Consider the following 21,374-nt stretch of genomic DNA (forward strand, 5'->3'; position numbering starts at 1 on the left):
TGGCAGAGCGAGCTGTGTTCCAGCTGAAACCCATTTCCATGACAGACTCACAGGTGTGAGTCTCTGTGTGGAAGTTTCAGCCTTGCACACAGAGATTTCTCCAGCTTTAACCGCTGGGCCCTCTTTCATTCTACTTTTAAATATCCTAGAACCACAAGTGCAGTGGAGCTGATGGGCTGGATTCATCAGGCAAGCTCACTTCAAAGAATTTCCCTACGTCAATGTGTCCCAGCTGCCAAAGGGCAAGAATGTCAAAGAACCATTAATTAAATATGCAAAGATTACAAGAAGCTTCAAAGGAAAAATCCCCTTTGGCAGTTCAGTCCATTTGACCTGCTGCAGTTTAACTGTCAGCGTCCAGGCTCTTCACACACAAGCATGCACACACATACCTTCCCTGTCATAGCTCCTCAATCCAATGGCAAAGATTTAAAACGTGATTATGAGCAGATAAGTACTGACTGATATGCCTTTTAAAGTAAATGCATTCATTCGGGGTGTATCCACTAACACTGTGCAAAACAGTTTCTCTTTCGTCCTGGAGTGTTGGTCATACTTGTATATTACTGGAAGTCACTACAAAAGCAGGAAACATTAAACTGGAGCACAGTGGATCGTTGGTAAAACTACAGCACTGTCTAAATCTTTGCTGCTCCCCTGGCTTTCTGCTCTCTGTCTGATTGTCAGCTCTGCCTGCTCTGCAGCCTCACTGCAGAACTCTGAACAGTCACTTTTCAGAGGATCTACCAGGAACAAGCTGCTGCTCACCTCCGCCGAAGGCTGGGACTACAACCTAATGTGGATAAAATGGCCCTGGATGGGGTCAAAGCCCTTTATGCTACTCCACCCTTCACCATCATCGCCAGCCCCTTTTTCAAAGCTAACAGATAAAACCAACATAAGTGGCCCCAGTAAAATCTGAATGCTTAACCGTACAGTCCCCAGGACTCACTGTACAGTTTTAGAGTAAATATAAATGATTTTAATCAAATCCAATGTCTCCACACTCATTAGATTTCAACACAGCTGAACGCTATAATCATAACACAATAATTAAGTAAGCAAATTTATTTCAAAAGAGTTTTATCATCAGGTCCTCACACTACCTCCACCATGTTTGACTGTTGCTGTAATTTCCTTGTTTCTGTAATGCTGTGTTCATTTTAAACCAGAAGTAATAAACCTACCAGAAAGTTAAATGTGGTCGTGTCAGTCCACAGAAGTTTTCCCACAATTTTGGGAGGATCATCAATGTGAGACGGGCATTTGTGTTGTTTTGGGGCAGCAGTGGTTTTCACCATTTTTGCCCATCCTGTTTGTTATTGTTGACTCTGAGTGGCATGAGTCCTGCAGTTTACTGAGTTCTTCTGTGACCTCCTGCTTCAGTTGTTGATGTAGTGTTGGAGTAATTTTGGTATGTCACTCCTGGTTGGGCTGAAGGACCGTGATGATTTTAAAGGTATGACTGAACATTTTTTGGAGGATTTCTTCGTATCAATAATAAGCTGTGTTCTGTCTGTCTCTGCAGTGTCTACTTGAACAAAATACACGAGACTCGCGTGAAATGTCACAGGTGGAATCCAGCCATGCTTTTCAGTTCTATCGTCTATATTCTCAAACCTGTCATAGCAGATCAACCCGGCGTTACATGACAGACACTTGAACACTGCTGTCTGACTCTGAAAGTAGAAGGAACCTGAAGAAACACTGTTTTTGTAGGTTGAGTTTATTTTACCTCCAACAACAGAGTTTGATATGATAAGAGTGTTTCCACATGTTTCAAGACTTACACCAAACACAGTCTTCAAAGACAATTTATGATTTAAACTATTTCACCAACGTGCATTAAAAAGTTCAGTTTAAGAGACACGAGAAACCTCAGCTGGTGCTGCATGTCTTTATCGTGTTCATCATGTGTTAGGACCAGAGCATGGCAGCTTTTAACGTGACCGCAGAACCAAGACGCTGCCTGGAGGTTATTTACTGCCACTGCTGAAGTAAACGCTTGTGTCACTTTGATGGATGCAGAACACTGAGAGCAAGCTCGCAGTCTTTCAGGTAAATGCTCACATGACTCCGTTTTGTTCTGTTCAGCAGGGTTCATCCAGCACTAGATGGGTCTCAGTAACTTATATGTGAAACATGAAGTACTTTTTAGTACTTTAGTACATTAACATGTTACTGTTACTGATAAATGTCAAGTGATTAAGACTGAAAGGAAACAAGAACATTTCTCTGGTGTCCGCGGTGTACAGTCACAATGAAACAGCTGCATTTTAATGAAGTCTGAACAGAAGCTGAACACAGCCTAACGTTTATTACATGGAAACATTTTCAGCCTTTTGTCTGTTGGACTAAAAACTAATCGTTTGCAATAAAGATGACTGGATTCTGCTAGGGTGGCTAAGTTGAAGGTGAATTCAGCTGTCCCTGCAGTATATTGGTGAGATAAGATCTCTGTCTATCCCAGCGATAGCCATCAGCTGACTTGAACCCTGACATCAGACATTATCTAGTACATTATCCAGTTTTATCCAAGTCTTGTAAAGTCATATCTTATCTGTGTAAAAGGTTACCTTTCCTAAGATACCATGAAGCAATTGTTTTTTTGAGGTGGGGCGGAGGTTGTTTTTGGGTGTCATTGTCTGTTGTGCTCTTGTGTAACTTTGTTTTGTCTCTTTCTTTTCTTTGTAGCTGCTGTGATGAATATTCAGAGGTGCTCACTGCTCTCTCAGCAGTAACGGGGTTTTGTATTAGTGTTCAGTATTGTCATTTCTTACACAGTGTATAAAAGGGATGCAATATTTAACAGTGAGGTGAGCCAAACATTTGCATTTAAGCTTCTGCTTTTATTATGTAGTTAAAAGAGGATTTCTCGTCCCTGTTTCTATAAATCTAGCTGATCCTAAAATACCAAAATAGTTATGTTTAATACTAATTTTGTAAATCAGTAGTGAATGATTGAAGCAGCATAATTTTTGTGGTCAATTGGTGCATAAATATAGTCTGTAAATCTGGAGTCAAACAAAGCTGTGAGAGGTAACAAAATATGTTTAATGCTTTTATGTCTGTTTAAAGTGATAATAAATTGTATTCTATAAATACAAAAATAGGAAATGTCATTATTTTGGTGGGTTCACGCTGTTCTGTTCGCTTTCCAATCTCATATAACGAGATGATAAACTCTCCCTTTATGTTTGCTCCACTATTGTAGCGTTAGCTTGATGCTGGAGAACCGCAACCGCCACATATGGACCCCGGCACTCATTCAAAGGAGTATCAGTCCACATTAAGAAAAAATTATTCTATTCGTAATTCTATTTGGAGAAAAAGGTTGAAATGTGGAGATAACAGCTGTACCCTCTGAGTTAGTAAAATCATACTTCAGAATCAGTTTTACAAGGAAATGATTTTGCTTTTAGCTCATAAACACAGAGTGTAGCAAACAAGGTAGTTTGTCCTGAGACAACAACAGTAATCTCCCCATTTTGACTTATTCCAGTCACAGAAGCGTTGGAGGTAGTTCGTAAGAGATTACAGGATGACCCCAACCTCAGCAGCAGGACCGCTCTCAGCATCGACCAAGTGTGTTTGAACTGTGTCTTCATTCCACCTACTTCACATACAAGGGTCAGTTCAACAGGCAGAAACATGGGTGTGCCATGGGCTCGCCAGTTTCACCCATCGTGGCCAATTTGTACATGGAAGAAGTGGAAAAGAGGGCTTTGCTATCCTACCCTGGAGCACCACCAAGCCATTGGTTCAGATAAGTGGATGACACCTGGGTGAAAATCAAATCTCAGGACGTACCACAATTCACGGATCACATTAACTCGGTGGACCGACTCATCAAATTCACCAGGGAGGATATGAAAAGTGGCAGGTTAGCCTTCTTAGACTGTGAGATTTCCATCAGTAATGGAGGACATCTAAAAGTACCATAAACCTACACATACGGATCAGTATCTAAGGTTTGACTCTCATCATCCACTGGAGCACAAACTGGGCGTCATCAGGACGCTACCACACAGAGCGAACACCATCCCCACAGACACAGCAGCCAGGGAGGCAGAAGAACATCAAGAAGGCCCCGAGTAAATGTGGTTATCCCTGCTGGACTTTTGTCAAAGCTGGGAAGGCTCCTAAAGAAAGCTCCGATCCAGGAGAGAAGGACAACCGCTGCCTAAGAGAAAACCTGTAGTGATCCCGTACGTGTCAGGAGTATCGGATTCATAGATCAGGGAAACCAAACAACCTCTGACTAAGCGGATGGCACAACACAGCAGAGCCACCTCGTCAGGCCAGCACTCTGCAGCCTATTTACACCTACAGGCCAGTGGACACTCGTTCAGTGATGAGGATGTAACATCCTGGACCGGGAGGAACGCTGGTTTGAGGGCGGAGTCAAGGAGGGAAAGACCATCTCTGGTCATTTTTGTATAGTATATCATAAATATAAACATATTTATAAAAATAACTCGTGAAAAATATATTAACCACTTTCACTAAATGGCACCATGACCCACTGCTTCCGTAAAGAAACTGACATGCGTCACATTTCGTGGCTACGCAGACAGCGCCATCTTGTGGTGGCTCCGGTGTAGTGCTGCTTGAGAACAATAGCAGCGAACTGCGGAAGGAAATTAGAGCCGTTTAACCGGGACAAATACAGCAGGCGGCAAAAGCAAAGCGGTGTTGCAGCCGTTTCAGCGCCTTCGTGCAGTAAGTGCGTCGTGCTTTGTTGGCACCGTTGTTTGCAATTGATTTATTTTGCATCCACCGACAGGACACTCCGTCGGTTACGGCTGAGAGGACATCTGCACGCAGTACACTGTTTATCATCACCGCGACCCAGTAACCGCGGCAGACGGTGTTGCGTTTGCAACCAGATTGGATTAACTTCCTGCTGCGATATGGCGCGTGGAAACAGCACGGAGGGGAACGAGCTGCTATTTAGCTTAGAGGAGCCCCGCTAAGGATCACTGTTACCTCAGTGAAACAAACTAGTTCTGAGGCACACCGAGGGACCAGTGGGGCAGGAGCTGTGGGCGCTCGGCTAACAAATACCGGATTTTAACAGCCCTATTTTCAAAATAAAAGCCGTCGTTTATTAACAGACCTGCGTGAGAAACAGCTGAACGGACACGCATTAAAAATACTGAGAGGAAGCACAGCAGGTATCGCGACATGAGCGACTCCGGGGATGCAGCAAGTGTTCCCGGCTTCTCCTCCCCGAGCAGCGGGGCTGGGCTGGGGAGAGCACTCGCGGCCCGGGTCAGGACTCTGACCTCCCCACCTCCGCCTGGAAGACTGACGTCCCTCAGAACCCGGGACCTGACGCTGGGGGGAGGCTTCAAAAAGACTAAGGTAACCGAGCACAGCCCCGGTGTTAATAATGCCGCGTGCTTATTTTGCGTGAAGTGGAAATAATAAAGCACAGTCCCGTGAGTGTAATCCCGGGGTCATAAGTCTGCTGACACGTTCACGGGCTTCTCTGCAGACATCTGATGGCGTTATCGTGTTACGATGGGGGGACTCGGTGGTCATGTGGCATGTTGTGTCTCTCCTACAGTCCACTCAGCCAAGCCCCGCCCCCTGATCACGTGTTACAGTAACACTAATACTCAGGCTATAACAACCCTGCACACATTTGTTCATTCTGATTTGTGTTTCTGTATCTGCACGCAGTTGCTGTATAAAATTCGTTTGTGTTTACTTACTCATATAGAGATGTTTGTGTTATATATACTGGAACAAATTGCTCGTTTGTGTACAAACATGATCACACGCTCACAGTTCCAGATAAACCAACAAGTATACAACAGTGTAAATACAAAACATGTGAGTTAGGTTCGTCAGGGGCTCTGAATGGGCCATGGATGTGAAGCAGATGAAGGCAGAGAAGAAACAAGTTAGATTAAATTAGATTAGATGAAACTTTATTAATCCCTCGGGTGGCTTCCTCTGGGAAATTCTGTTTCCAGGAGCACAGCACCGACAGAAGTTACAAAAGGATGTAAGCAGAAATAGAAATATATCACATATATAAATACAGAGACATGTATGTTAAAGGTGTTATTTAAATGCTAACTTAGCACTGTGAACATTTGCAGACAGTAGCAGTCAGGACAGTGACTGCAGCTTGGTCAGTTTGGGAGTTAAAGGAAGTTTTTCTGTTTTTTTTAATGCAGGATTTGATAGAAACAGGGAAAGAGGTCAGGGTCAGCGCTACAGCTCACATTCTTGCTTTGATGCCTGTTAACTCCTGGTCAGGTTTTAAAAGTAAGGTTTATAATTCATAATAATATCCATGTAGTTGAGTAGAAAAGCATTCACACCTCGTTTGAATCCTAATGAGGACATACGTGTTTCTTTTCTCTCCTGGTTTGTACCAACAGAAAACCTTTGAGCCTAACGTCCACGCCGTGAGGAAGAGTAAAGACGAGTGAGTGACGACAGTATGAGAATTTCATCTGTGTATGCACTGTGTCATTTAATGATCCTGAACACCTGTAGGCTAAAGGAGGAGATCCACGTGGCTCCGAAAAAGGAGAGAAGAGATAGGAATGAGCGGAGGAGAGAGAGCAGAGGGAGGAGGAAGGAGCGGCCTCAGACCATCCAGTCCCACTCCATCTTTGAACAGGGTCCTGCTGACAGCGTGCGCAAAACAGGTGCACACCCACAGCCCTCTTCTCATTCTGTTGGATGTCTTTCTCCAGACTGCATTTCCTCTTCATCGCACTCAATCAGTGCTTCTGCCTACAGGCTGGCATGGTGCTACACACCTGCAGGAGTCTGCCACCTCTCCTGTCTGCAAACTGCTCAAGAAAGAGACAAAGGAGGAAGAGGAAGATGAGATACTCAGTAAACTTCAGCGAGATGATGTGAGTGCTTCCTGTTTCGTTCCTGTGAAGCTTTAAAGATGAATTAAAACTGTAGTCAGGAGCCCATAAACGTTAGCTGTTCTCACTTCTCGTGTTTATTCTGGAACGTGTTCACATTGACTTGGAAATCATTGTTTTGACATATTACAACAAGTAAAAAGGTGTGAGGGTATGAACTCTCCCCCTCCTCCTCCTGTTCATGCATGTGCAGTGAAAGCGCACCGATGCAGTCGTGTGCGTCACAGACACCAAAAGATTAAAAGAACCCAACAGATGCAAAGAGCTCCACTTTTCATCTTTATGGATCGACCCTCAGCTGCAGGTCAGCAGGACCTTTGCCTCAGTGCTTCACCTGATGTATTGGCAGGTCACATTTGCAGATGTGTTGGTAACGGCCGGTAAATGGAAACAAAAAACGTCACACAAGGAAGCACATTATGAGCGTTAAGGTTGCATCGTTTGTCCACCAGAGGGCACTCTCCAACCTCCCTGTTGGCAGCAGGTGTCTGTAACACCATCAGCTGATCCGCAGAGCAGGTTTATGTGTGTGAGCAGTGTTCAGACAGTTTAATGCTGTAAGAGTTTGCACCACTGACCGTCGGCCTGCGAGTGAGTGCAGTGTTTCATGACAGTCAGCTGATAATCAGCTGACCATTGGGAAACTAATGTTATGCATCTGTACCTACAGTTCATCGATGATCCGGGTCTGAGGAATGATGCAAAGCTGAAGCCCATCCAGCTGCCTCTGTGTCAGTCCAGCAGTCGCACTCTGACCTCCAGGACACGTGAGAAAACCTCCCACGCTGCACAGCGTCACAAGCAGTTCACTCAGTCACAGCACTGACGTCAGAGTTTAGGCTCTGCTGTTTCCACTTCAACAATAACGTGACTGTTAATGTGCCATGTTTGGTAAGACGTGCAGGAAATGTGTCAGTCAATGAATGATAAATGGAAAGTAATGATTCTTAATCAAAGATGGTGTGATCAGTCACGAGGAGATGTAGATGTATGAAGATCTATGATCTGTTATCACTAAATAGTCACGCTGACCTGATGAATGAGGGTAAAGCAAAGAGAAGTTAAAAAAGGAGGAGCTGAAGGGACCTGCGTGGGCAGCAGAGGGAAAGATGAGCTACCCTTTGCAGAGCTGCTGAAGGTGGAGGCCTTCATGAAGGCAGGCAGCAGAGTAGCAGAGCTCACTGACTTTGCACTGAGTGATGTGGTGGATGACAGACAGTGTCCTCACTGAGCTCCTGCATGTCTGTCTGTGAGTAGTGATCACTCTGTGTTGTGATGGCAGGTCCAGAGAGGCCCACTGTGTTCAGACCTCAGTCCTGTGCAGGGACCAGCAGGACCGAGCGGCCTAAATCAGAGCAGCCGTCGCTGGTAGAACTGCTGCAGGATCTCAGCCTGTCCGGCAGGGAGGAGCTCTTCTTCATGCAGCTGCCCGACTGCATGCCAGGCAGAGCGTCTGGAGCGAAGGTCGACCTGGCTCCTGGGCCTGCAGCAGAGACGCCTGCAACAAAGGAGGGCAAGCATGAAGTGAAGAGGACTCCACATCTTCAAGCAAAAGTGAGTAGACGGGATAAACACATGTTAAAGGACTGACCCATCCAGATGTTTGAGCGTGATTCCTAACATCAGCCCTGAAAGCTTTGTTTGCATCTATCCATAAGCTCCTCGGCCATTTTTGTTTGCATCTTCTGCTTCCAGCCTAATACAGTGGTACAGCATGCAGTCCTCTTCCTGCAGACGTCCTTAGTTAACGGTCGCTGACAGAAACAGCTAAGCTGTGCCAGTGAGGTCAAACCTAGAGCTCAGCAGTGTTTCTGCCTGACAGCTGTACAAGTGTTTCCTGCAGCACAGAGGCAGTGAACACCTCTCTCATCACAGATATTTATGTTATGCTATGTTAATTTAATTTTACAAAATTATGTAAAGCAGCTGCTGGCGAAATTCACTGATTTGTGGAACAGATTCCAGGACTAAAATCCTCCCTTTGGATTTTGTTGCACGTCCTCGTTCATTCTCAGGTGTTTTGGAAGCGGCTGAAACAACGCTTCATCCGTGCTACCCACATAAAGATTGTTGTGGACCCAGCGCTGCCCTCCAAGGCAGCAGCAGCTACCCCCAGCAGGACGCTGCCCTGCAGACCATAAAAACATAAACAAGCTGCAGCGTACTCCCTGCATAGGTCACCAACTCATAACAGTACTAACACAACAAGCTGTTACACGCACATCCACACCGATGTCTAATTCAGAATCCCCAAATCAGCCACAGTCAGGTTCAGACACCAGGGCTCCTAACATCTCACGCGTGGCTTTGACTTCGCATTTTACCCACTGCACAGGAAACACTCAGCCTGAAACACCATCACGTGATCTGTGGTCTGCATCGTCAAGCCTCACTGAAGCACAGTGGACTGTTGTAACTGCTTCTAAAGAGTGTGTGTGTGTGTGTGTGTGTGTGTGTGTGTGTGTGCGTGTGTGTGTGTGTGTGTGTGCACTCAGAGTGCAGTGAAAGAGGGCTGTCCTGTGCTCTCGCAGTTCCCAGAAGGATTTCTGGGTAAGCTGCAGATCAGGAAGTCAGGAAAGGTGGAGCTGAAGCTGGGTGACATCATCATGGACGTCTCAGAGGGAGCTGCATTCTCCTTCCTGCAGGTAACGCGTTTGTGTTCTAACATTATTTTTGCATTGCAATCATTAACTAGTGTAAGCAGATCTGTCAGACCTGTGTGGTCATGGATTACATATGATGCTCAAATTTCCCACCAAAAAAAGTTCAAATAAACAAAAGGATAATATGACACTACCTTTAGTTTTACATAGTATTACAGCAGGTTTAGACATTTTTATTATTGTTTCAGTCATGTGACCTTTGCAGTATAATTTGTGAGTTACAAACACCAAAAGCTGCAGACACCGGGGACCACGAGCTGGTGAGGCGTCCTCTGGATGAATGGGGAGGGTTGCTCATCCAGTTTGGCCAGTGTCTGGTTAATGAGAGATCTCGTGTGAATAAATCTAAATGCCTCCACTTCCTCTACTTTCTGTTTGTAACAGAGACTTGGCTAAGTGTCGGGGAGCGTCTCCCACCTCGTCCACCTGGATGTACACGTCTAACTCTCCTATATGGTTATGGTTAATGTTAGCTGGAACAGGTGCACCACCTTCCTCACATTCACCAATATGAATGCTGGGGTGGGGGCGGACTAGGAGACTGTAACTACTCCTGCTTAATGGTTTACTGTCACATTAGCTAACAAAAGTGAAATGGTGACGTCACAGCTCCAGCCGTGCACGGCTGGCTCTGCTTTGCACAGTTTGCATTTAACTTTGCTTTCTGTGAAATGCTTTCACATTTTTTAAAATCTCAGTTTCCGTTTTCTTCCGTCCTCCTGCTTTGCCGGTCGCACTGTGTTCTTCTTCGTTGGTATTAAATGCAGTCTTGGCAGACAGTATAGGTGATACTGCCCCATAGCTGCCTGTAGTGTATTACAGTTATAAAAACACGTATGACACGTCGACAAGTTTTTATAGTCAGTATCATGGATGTTGATGAATTGTTGCAGCCCTGCCTCCAGCTTTGACAGATGTCCACGTTTACTCAGGGCCTTGTTGACCTGATGTTCCTCCCTGCTGCTGTCTCTGTGGGGATGGTGTTCAGATTCAGAAGACTTTATTTATCCCCCAGGGGCAATTAAGAGACTGACCGTGCCGACCGTACATGCAATACACAAACATCACATTGGGGAGACAGGTAGGTAGCTGGCCGGTCAGCAGCACGAGCAGCGACCCAGAACCGAACAATGGAAAAATGCACAACATGAGGAAGGACAAGGAGGAAAAAGAACCCCCCCCAGACTGAGCTCCAACAGGGAGGTCAGTTTGAGAACAGAAAAAAATCACCTCAGCGCATAGCACATGAAAAGCTCTTAATACACCATAGAAACACATGACAAGCAACAGGGATGAGTAAAAGGAGAGAGCCGTGTAGACAGCACATCCGGGCCTGCAGCATATGTGCTGCTCCCCTTTGAGCCACCGTAAGCATCGGAGGCGTTTGGAAGGGGAGGGGGGATGAGTGTATGTCTGCATGGCTCTGTGTTGACACCCAGGTTGTGCTCCATTCAGTGACGAGGGTCAGACCTTAAATACTGATCCGAATGCTTCCTGGGGCTCATAAGTAGATTTTCTCCTGTTAGTCTTTCTGGTCTAGCAGAACTGTGCACCTACCCTTGTCTACTGGAAGGATGTTGATGTTTGTGAAGTAGTCAGACTCGAACGTCAAGGAAGGTGGTAGGGAAGCAGACTATGCCGACAGTTCAGGTTTCCAAGGTGAGCAATTTATTTACAGTGAACTTAATTTAATGTAACTTAACAAAACTTCCTCCCCAAATAAACTCTATTAACATAACATGGCTCTGGTGACACAGCTCACCTCTGCTCTCTGCTGCATCTGGTAGAGACTGGCTTTAAATAGGGCCATCAATTTCCTTCCAATTGCCCAGCCAGTACCACTCACTCAACTGAGGGATCTAAAACTCTACCCAGATGATCGAAAAACACAAAACCTCTACACACTTCTAATATGCACATTTACACAACTAAATGGCAGTATTAACGAAAGGAAAAACATTCAACAAATCCCTTTAAACCTTAACACAAACAAAAGGAAGCATCTCTATGGAAAAACAAACCCCTCCACTTGGTTTGATCTGCTGATGTCATGTGTGACATCATCAGGACTTTAAAATGAGGAAATGCCAGGTGGGCGTTTCCCCACGCCTGACCCTCATGAAGACTGAAAAGACAAACAGCGTAAGTATGAACAAATGACTTAATCTGTAACATAATAAAGTATAAAGAAACATGTAACTGAGTATTTGTCTTAATTTGCAGAATGTTTGATTTGCCGGCAACAAAACGCTTCCACAAACAAACCCGGGATAGTGAGTGAAGCAATGTTACTTGACAAATAGCAAATCATAGCAAATACATAGAAACAGAATAATGTGTACAATGTGCAAAAAAAGGTAAACACATATGGGGCAAATGGAGAGCATTGCAACTGCTCCTCTGCTTTGTCACAATGTTGTTGTCATTATTAAGTGATGTGAGTGCCTCCCTCTCGTCCATGCTGATGTTGGATGCTGGCTTTGCATTGCTGCTCTGCTTCTACAGCTGTAGCGTTGTTGTTTCTGTGGCTGGGATCAAAGTTCAACCCTTTTGAAAGGATGTGATCAGTCTGTGTCATCCTCGGTGGGGCGTCCTTCTCTACACGTTAGACCAAACCCCGAGCCTTGGCTGAATGATATCAGTCGAGCTGCCACACGAGGAAGGATCAGCTTCAGGCGTCTCACGGTGTTCTTAGTGAACGTTGGCCCTACTGTCAAAGCTGAAGACAGGAAACATTTCACTGATATTTAAAATACTTCTCACAAACCTCATGTCCTTCAGTACAGTTGATTATTATCTGAAACCTTCCAGTACACACCCTTTGATGCTTCTTCTGAAGAAGGTTGCCACATTCAGAGAACATACAGTGGCTTGCAAAGGTGTTCGGCTCTCTTGAACTTTCCCACATTTTGTCACATTTTATTGGAATTCCAGGTGAAAGGCCAACACAAAGTGGTGCACACGTGAGAAGTGGAACGAAAATCATACATGATTCCAAACATGTGTTACAAATAAATAACTGCAAAGTGGCGTGTGCGTAATACAGCAAGCCACTGTATCTGCTCAGAGGCTGAGGAGCAGCACTGACAGCAACACACGGGCGTCCACGGTGAAGGAAAACAACCATTCATTACGTCACTGCCTATTCACACGCCATCTCTCCCTCTTTCTGCAGCAACTGGTGTCTGTGCGTCTGTGTGATGGGCGGACTGGAGATATGATGGTGCTGGGAAACGTCCATCACAAACTGGTTTTATCTCCGGACTTCCAGGCTTTACTGGGCCAAGCTGCATCACAGCAGCCTCCGGGCCCCTGAGGGTCTCCCTGCAGGTGACCCGTAGACACTGTAGGAGGAGAAACTGCAGTAAATGTGTTGGGAAGAACAGTCTGAGGGTACACTGCTGAGAGTCACCATCAAGGTAACATGCATCTGTGTTTAAATCATGTGAAGTCTTTGAAATGAATCTTTTTAAAACACAGACGTTTCCCTCTCTGGGATGAAGATATCAGCGCAGTAAAATGGGCCATGAACCATCAGCCTGCTGACCACAAGGACCGTCATAGTGTGTCACTCACACAAGGCCTGATGCAGCAGTACAGTATCTGGATGCTGAGCTGTAGTAAAAATGTCACCACAGGGTTTTTCCCATTTAAAGAGCAGCTTCTGCAATGACCCAGGATGTGTGACAGACTCCTCCCACCAGAGGATGGCTGTGGGTCTCAGACACATGGGTGTGTCTTAATGGGGACCAGTGCCTGCTGAGTGGTTGGATTCAACAACAAGTACTTAACCACCAGATGACACCACCTGGCCCTCTCTCCTCCACCCAACAGCCTGTTACTGAGTGTTGCTTTGAGTGTCTGACTGAACACGTGGCCAGCTGGTATATTAGTATCAGCTGATTTGTGTCTGATGCTAGGACATTGACCTTCGTAAATGAGGTCATTTGTAACCCGTCCACTGTACATGTGTGTATGTAGTCCAGTGCAGCAGCCTGGTCGGAGCGAGAAGCCTTTCTGTTGAACCCAGGTCTGTTTGTCAAAGTAAAACTTTATATAAACTGTTTTTGGTTGACTTTTATTTGACAGGGAAGCTTGGGGACCGTTAGAGCTTTGTTTGTTATTTTGGCATTGCTCACTGCTGACGTCAATAAATGGCTGCATAGCATTTTGAAAAGCGCTGTTTTGGCTCTTACTTTCGATTTACCCCTCGGCCACGAACGTAACAGCGTTTCAGGAAACGAGCTGAAGAACAAGCAGCCTGTCAGGACAGCAGGTCATCGTCAGTCACAGCGTTCCTCATTTGTTCGACGCATGTCTTGAGCCAGAAACTTCAAATGTTGCATGAATGTGTCACACAAAGAACCACAAAGCCCTGAAAGGTGAAGTCAGTAACACAGATCACTGAAACACCTCGTCGTCATACGGCTGACATGTTGTATCCTGCCTGACACTGGGGGCTTCATGCACACATGCAGAATCATTTCAGGCCATGTAGAAGAAAACTGTATACGAAGGTTTATTGAGGAAAAAAAACACCATACAAGGAAAGACATAATAAAGCAGGATGAACATGGCAGCACAGAGACCTGTGCACTCTACAACACAAAGCAGCTATCAGTACTACACTATGCTCTTCATAATAACAGAACAGACCAAATGTTACCGGACGTTAGCCGAGTACAGAGTGTAAAGCAGCTGGTTTCATTCAGGGTCACGGACACACGTTAAAGTTGCTACTGAAGCAACAGGCGTGACAGTAATGACACTAAAATTCAGTCAGGTTTCTTGCATGTGAACAGCGGTGCTCTGATCTCAAGAGGAAATGTGGGACCGCCCGGAGCGCTGCGTTTAAAGCTGCACACTCACCAGCACCAAGTATGGATTTATGTCAGGTTCAGGTAGAATCAGTGGACCTTACAGGACACATTCAGACTCATTCATTGTTGCAGGATTTTGTGTGGATGTGTTGAAGTAAAAAATGCAGCCCACATTAATCCTGCAGGTGTTCTAGGACGGCAACAGGAACCCGTTTGTTCCTGTCAACACCACAGCGGTACACGTCAGCGCTCCGACGCCAACAGGCTTGCTTCATTTGGCTCTCACACTTTTAAAGTCAAACTTGGTATTTTACTACTCCATCTAAGCCTGGAGGAGTGAGTCTGCATCACAGGGAAGGACTCAAACTCACAGGTACCTTTTTTACAAATGCTGCCATCGCGGTTTATCTGGAGACATCAATGATGCGGATCTGTCTGAAGGTTATCAAAGTTCTGTCCTGTCAGCTGAGACGGCTGACTTTCAAGTCAGAGAAAAGCGAGGCCGAGCTCCGCCCGAGCCATCACAGCTCCTGTCACCTCCTCTGGACGCGTCTTATGTCTTCTTGGTGGACGGCGGGCTGACAGTTTTCGCCGATCTGCTTTTTGTGGTCTTCTTGGAGGGTTTTGACGTTCCCGTGGCTTTCTTCACAGTTTTAGCCTTCTTTGTTATCTTCTTTGTTGCCTTCTTGGCTCTTGCAGCAGGTTTCTTCTTGGTAGACAGGGTCCGCTCTCGGATCAGGTCTTCTCTTCCGATCTCCACCATGTGGTCCTCCCACGACTTCATCTCATTCTTGTAGCGAATCTTGTCATCCTCAGCGAGCTGCGTGTAGACCTGTGGCACAAATACAAATGTCAGAAGACCCGACAGCACTCATTAGCATTCCAGCTACAAGGATGAAAGGTGCGTGTTGCCGACCTGTTTCTGATGGCTGAAGAGATTCCTCCAGTCCTCCAACAGCGACTTCATCTTAGCCTGAAACAACGACAGGAGCAACTATTGGCCAAAACAACCCTGCAGTGTCTGCTTAGCTGCTGACCAACACAGAACAAGAGAAATGACTGGAGCAGCTGTCAGGGTGCTGCATCAGCACCCTGACAGCTGCTCCAGTTTCACCTGAATCTGTATTCCATCTCAAACTGGCATTTCCATTTAGTCCAGTTTCTGCAGGTGCACTTCATGTCAGAAACTCTGGCTCTGTGTGTTTGCTGATATGGAAAACGCATCGTCATATAAAATGACCTCATTTGTACTGGTGCTAATCTTTTTTCCGCTCACACTAGCGCCTCCTGCTCCTCACACCATCTTACAGGAGCTGATGTTACGTGGTGTTACTGTAAAGTGCAAGAGAAGCTTCCCAGCAAACATCAAACGTGACAGACGGAGAGAAGCTGCCGGGGTAACGTCCCACCGGCTGACTTCACTACACATCATTAGTCATCTGTGCCGCGCCAGCGTGCCGGCATAAACACCAAACACTGAAACTCTGATACCTGTTGCAGGTTTTTAAATCAGGGTCACACTGACCCTGGATCAGTGCACGTGTACTTCCTGACCTGAGACGTAATTCCTTTAGCCTCCTCAAAGTGCTCCGACATGAAGATGTTGAAAGGAGAGCGAGGACGTTTGGGCTTCCCCAGGTTTGTCAACTCCTGGAAAACACGTGCACGCGCACACGCACACACACACGCACACACACACACACACACACACACAGTAAAACTCTGCACAGTTCACATTCAGTGCCTTAGAGAGTTTGAACAGGAGAAGCTAAGGATTGAACTACCAACCCAGCAAACCCACGATGAGTGCACAGGAGATAAAAACCAGCCTGCTCTGGTCCTTTCTGTCTTTCTTACCCTCTTCTTGCGGATGGCCTTCCTCTTGGCCCTCCTCTGCCTTTTCTCCTGGGCTTGTTGCTGCAGCTGTGCAGGAGTCAGCTGGGCTTGATAGCGCTCTAGATCCACCTTGAACTGTTCCCGGGCCCGGAGAGAAGCTTCCTGAAACGGCTACCAAACAAAAGACTCGGGTCACAACAGAGAGGACTTTTCCACTTTCACCGCTGGTAACGCCGTGCTATTGTTACCTGTGTGCGACAAACACAACCTGACAGAAGCATATTTTCATTTGTCACAGTTGCACGTGCCCGCCACGAGCTACCGAAGCAGTTTATTAGGGATGCAACGGCTCGTGAGAAAAGCCCGACCCGCTCAGGTCACTCGAGTCTACTTTTCACTTTATGCCTTTGATGTTCTTCACATCTTCCTGTTTTATTTAATGAGAAAATGTTTGGAAGAATCACAGTAAATGTATAAATACAGTATAAACTTCAGGCTTTATATTCTAAACAGGCCCAAAAGTTCTGGATGACGATCAAGAAAATGTATTCTTTTAGTTAAGATGTAGAGAATGACTATCAATGTACTTCAGAGGAATTTAAGGAAACGACTTTAAACATTGTCGTGTGTGACGTGTAGTCCACGACCACAACCCGTGATGCTACGGCCCAACCATAGATCTGGTGAACTGTTGCACCCCTACAGTTTATACACACACAGAAATGAGATACCTGTTTCTGTTCTGGGCTCAGTGATCTCCACTGCTGGGCAATCGTCTTAATCAGATCCACTGCTTTGATTTCTGAAGAAAATAATGAGGAAATGTTTAATGACAACAAAAATGCATCACTAGAGGAAGGACAGAGAAACTGTGACTGATCTAGAGTGTCTCACAGAGCTGCTGCTGCAGCCACACAGGCTCATTCACAAACTGTTCATACAGATCTGGGAGAGAGGGCCGAGCCGGGCAGCTGACAGACACCCGTGTTACATCTACAGCTCTGCACTGAAAGGGACTTTGGCCTTTAAAGGCAACAAAGTGCAGCACAACAATCTTCATAACCTCGTTTTCATGGTTGTTAGAAAAAGTCACTGAAAGTAACATCTGCCAGTGTGGGCCCGGTCTACTCTACACACCCAGACTCTGACAATTAGCCACAATTCACAGTTTAGTTTTCCATTGTTGTCCAAGACAACACTAGGGCTGCTCAATTAATCGAATTTTAATCTCGATTACGATCTGGGCTTTCAACGATCATTAAAAATGACTGAGCCGATTATTAGCCCCTCCCTCGTGCTTTACTCTCGCGCTGCTCCGTGTGGCAAATCGAGCGCACCTCTCTGCATTTCGAACACGTGTCACAACAATTAAGAGGACCCGAGGGAAGCTCGGAAAGCTCAGCAGAAGTTATTTGGAGAGGAGAGTGACTGCTGTTGGCTGAAAAGAGAGGTAAAAAACTTCAGTGGTGTGGAAACATTATGGGTTCAGTCAGACGTGGATCAAGTAGACACAGTGTGTAAACTTTGCTACGGTGTCGTAGCTGCACCACAGAGCAACACTGCAAAGTTCACTAAACATAGATGTTTACATTTTTCATTTATTTCTTATATTGCAAACATTTGCACACTATTTTATAGTATTTTTTTAAAGTCATTGTTAACCCTTTAAAGCCGGTCAGAGCAGCACGCTCCGTGTTGTGTAACTATTTTTAAATCCCTGTAGAACCTGAACCGTGTAAGCTAGCGCAATAATTTGTTTTGCATATGAAACCGGAGGAGTTGTACTTACATCTGATGCCATCAGCTTGTCCTCGGTCACAGTTTCCTTCCACACATAGCTTTGCAAAAATTGCATAAAAAGGGATTTAAAAATAGCTACACAAAACAGAGCGTGTTGCTCTGACCGGCTTTAAAGGGTTAACAATGACTTTAAAAAATAATATAACATAGTGTGCAACACCACTGAAGTTTTTTTACCTCTCTTTTCAACCAGCGGCAGTCACTCTCCTCTCCAAATAACTTCTGCTTAGCTTTCCGAGCTTCCCTCGGGTCCTCTTAATCAGCGGTCTCCAACCTTTTTTGCGCCACGGACGGTTTATGCAATATTTTCACGGACCGGCCTTTAAGGTGTCGCGGATAAATGAGGGAGGGGCTAATAATCGGCTCAGTCATTTTTAATGATCGTTGAAAGCCCAGATCGTAATCGTGATTAAAATTCGATTAATCGAGCAGCCCTATATGAACATGGTCTGTGTGTTACTGGACAATCCTCGTGCTCTTCTTTGGACTGATCAGGTCAGTGCTGTGGTGCTCCTCACTGCCAAACACCCTGCGGCAACAAATCACAACCAGCTGCTGGAGCCGAGCCGCTGATTCTTCTCACTGATATTTTAGGAAGCATGGATGCACTTCCATGCGCCCACAGAAGTGTGCACAGGCTCTCCTCTCCCCCCTCTGCTTCACCACCGTCATACCTACAACACGACTGTGGGAGAAATTCTGGACGCCATCATGGCTGCTGTTTCCATCCCATCCAGCCGCCAACCTGGCCCCATGTGTTATCTTTATCCACGCTGTGCTGCATGCCGGTGCTTGATTCATTTCTGTATGTATATGTATGTATGTGTTGTCGGAAGGACTGTGCAAACACCTGAAGCCATCCCTCGTTTCTTTCTGTTTCTGGATTTCTTATTCATTTTCACTGCCTTTGCTGTAGCATTTTCAACTTTTAACTCTGACCTGTGAAGTATTCAGGCACAGAGAGGCCTCGCTCAGGGGATTAACCAGCATTGCATCTACATACACCAGGCATGAAACATTACTTCCAAACTAACAGGGTGATTGCCAAGGAGCCATTAACCATAGCAATGGCATATATGCACATGGTGTGCAGTGTGTCCGTAAAAGCAGCCATATATACTTTATGTCCACGTAGACTGCACGTTTTAATAAATCGCCACATCTATATTCATTTTCTGTAGCAAAATACAAAGAGTAGTGTCTTAAAGCCTCAGCCCATCACTGCCATTTAACTGCTTTCATATACACGAGGTTCAAACCTTTTCCTGTCTGAATGTTTACACGTCTGCTCATTCAGGCTGACCAGCCTGCAGTGTGACAGTGCATACCTGGGTTCTGTCTGGCCATGAGCGGCTTCTGTTGCTGAACATATCTCATGTATCCGTTCAGAGGTCTCTTTGGAGGGGAGCGGGCCTCGGAGGTCAGAAACTTCACTGGGCTGAAGAATGCAGAGGGCAGCACGCTGGTACACCTGCAGGGAGGCAACATACATGAGAACAGCCATCTCTCTCCTCTCCATCACGCTTTATTCCACATGGAGTATTTCAGGGTTCATGCCTGAGATCTGTGAGGAACATTTGGTAAATGGCCTGTATTTATATAGCGCTTTACTAGTCCCTAAGGACCCCAAAGCGCTTTACATATCCTGTCATCCACCCATTCACACACACAGGTGATGGCAGCTACATTGTAGCCACAGCCACCCTGGGGCGCACTGACAGAGGCGAGGCTGCCGGACACTGGCGCCACCGGGCCCTCTGACCACCACCAGTAGGCAACGGGTGAAGTGTCTTGCCCAAGGACACAACGACCGAGACTGTCAGAGCCGGGGCTCGAACCGGCAACCTTCCGATTACAAGGCGAACTCCCAACTCTTAAGCCACGATCGCCCCGCCCCATTTCTACTCATCATGACTGTCAGTGCATGTCTGACCGCACAGTGTGCTTGTTCACACAGCACACTGCTAACTGGGTGACACTTTACTGTCCGCGTTGAAAGAAGACAGTCAGCATTCGCCTGCAAACACTGCAGCGCTGCTATGTGTGAGCTGCAGCTACACTGCGTTTCCTGTCGGATATGAAGAGCACAGAGCAGCTAACGAAGCTTCAAAGCACTGACAGCAAACGGGAACTCTTACAAGATGTCTGCTTTTCTGTTTACCAACAGTACCAAGAACCGAAGGCCATGTTTATATTTACGGCTGCTTCATGCTACGCTTACGTATGCTACCATCACCAACACTCACTGTTCTAAAACACGATGTTCAGGGAGTTTCACACAGCAGACTGCAGAGTCTCTGCAGCTAGCTAATGCAACACATACGCCTGGGTTAGCTACCTTGCCAGAGAGCCAGTGCAGGAGAGCACACTGAAGGACTTAGCCAGCAGGCTAACACCTGCTGTCAGCAAGTACGGAGCCATGTCGGCGGGAATCAGCGCGAAAGTCCGCAAACAGGGGAGCGAAGAGCAGACGCGTTGTCTCTGTGCTCAGGCGACGCTGTGATAGCGCTGGAACCCAGGGAGCCCACGGACACGCACCACCAACTGTCTACCAACAAAACGCGCCTTCACTCTCTCCCGGTGGATTGTGGGAAAAGGTCAACTTTTTTTTTAACTTCCTGTGTTGAAGCTTTACTTCCAACAAAGCAGCAAATCAGCTTTAAAGCACAAACAGACTCAAAGACAACGTGGTCAAAACAACTTTAAGACATCTGAAGTCATCTGATGTTCATTTTGAATTTAGACGAAACGGCGGTGTGCTTGTACGTCACTTCCGTTTCCGCCTAGTGTTCAGAGGGCTCGATGGTTGTTTATGACGAGTGTGGTTTCAAAAGGAGATTTGGTTTAAGCTGCTGTTGATTTAACCCTGTTAAAATATAAGAGCGATATAGAAACATTTACTGAGGTTTTACATGTGGTTTGATCTCTAACAGCATCTGATCTGAATGAGTCCCGGGACGTGTTTGGTGACTCTGACTTTAGTGAGACTGTCGTGCTTTTCACCTCATTAATCAAACACCACATAAATGTAACTTCTCCACTTTCAGGAGAGCAACACAACTGTGTTCCTCTCACAATAAGAAAGCTTTAAAAACCATTAATATTTGTAACATTTTAATTTATTGAATTATTCAGTCCCGTTTTTCCTCTTTGCATCTGTATTTCTATCCTTTTTGTTTAATTAGACATACTCTTCCTCTGTGTTATCATTTTGCAGTACAATTGTAAAACCCATTGTGTTGTGTTATGCTCGTTAAAAGTTTCTGTTGAAATAAAGTTGGAGGGGAAAAAGTGCAGTTTCTCCCGTTTCCCAGCAAAATATAAAGAGACGGATGTAGGCTTAAGAATTTTGC

The 21,374-nt window shown here is 45.8% G+C and overlaps 2 protein-coding genes across 5 annotated transcripts; one reads left to right on the top strand and one right to left on the bottom strand.

Annotated features, from left to right (window-relative positions):
• Positions 1 to 4,645: 4,645 nt before the first annotated feature.
• Positions 4,646 to 13,742, top strand: LOC113027737 (DNA-directed RNA polymerase III subunit RPC4). 4 transcript variants are annotated; one of them, XR_013911085.1, is made up of 9 exons: positions 4,646 to 5,367; positions 6,399 to 6,445; positions 6,517 to 6,671; positions 6,766 to 6,884; positions 7,573 to 7,669; positions 8,185 to 8,456; positions 9,398 to 9,547; positions 12,741 to 12,958; positions 13,046 to 13,742. XR_013911085.1 is itself a non-coding variant. In XM_026177492.2 (8 exons), exons 1-8 carry the CDS (start codon positions 5,188 to 5,190, stop codon positions 12,879 to 12,881), a joined length of 1,161 nt encoding a protein of 386 aa, XP_026033277.1. In that variant the 5' UTR covers positions 4,646 to 5,187; the 3' UTR covers positions 12,882 to 13,742. The 4 variants fall into 4 exon arrangements, 3 of the variants coding, with proteins under 3 accessions (XP_026033277.1, XP_026033275.2, XP_026033278.1); XM_026177492.2 differs by having other exon boundaries at positions 12,741 to 13,742; XM_026177490.2 differs by lacking the exons at positions 12,741 to 12,958; positions 13,046 to 13,742 and adding an exon at positions 9,754 to 10,171.
• Positions 13,743 to 14,060: 318 nt separating this feature from the next.
• tfam (transcription factor A, mitochondrial) lies at positions 14,061 to 20,783 on the bottom strand. Its single transcript, XM_026177495.2, has 7 exons — positions 20,360 to 20,783; positions 19,350 to 19,492; positions 16,953 to 17,023; positions 16,243 to 16,392; positions 15,940 to 16,035; positions 15,302 to 15,358; positions 14,061 to 15,217 (listed from the first exon to the last, which is right to left on the bottom strand). The coding sequence occupies exons 1-7, from the start codon at positions 20,440 to 20,442 to the stop codon at positions 14,939 to 14,941; spliced, it is 879 nt and encodes a 292-aa protein (XP_026033280.2). The 5' UTR covers positions 20,443 to 20,783; the 3' UTR covers positions 14,061 to 14,938.
• Positions 20,784 to 21,374: the final 591 nt, after the last annotated feature.

Source organism: Astatotilapia calliptera, chromosome 8 (genome assembly GCF_964374335.1).
Source record: "Astatotilapia calliptera chromosome 8, fAstCal68.1, whole genome shotgun sequence".
Classification (NCBI taxonomy): domain Eukaryota; kingdom Metazoa; phylum Chordata; class Actinopteri; order Cichliformes; family Cichlidae; genus Astatotilapia; species Astatotilapia calliptera.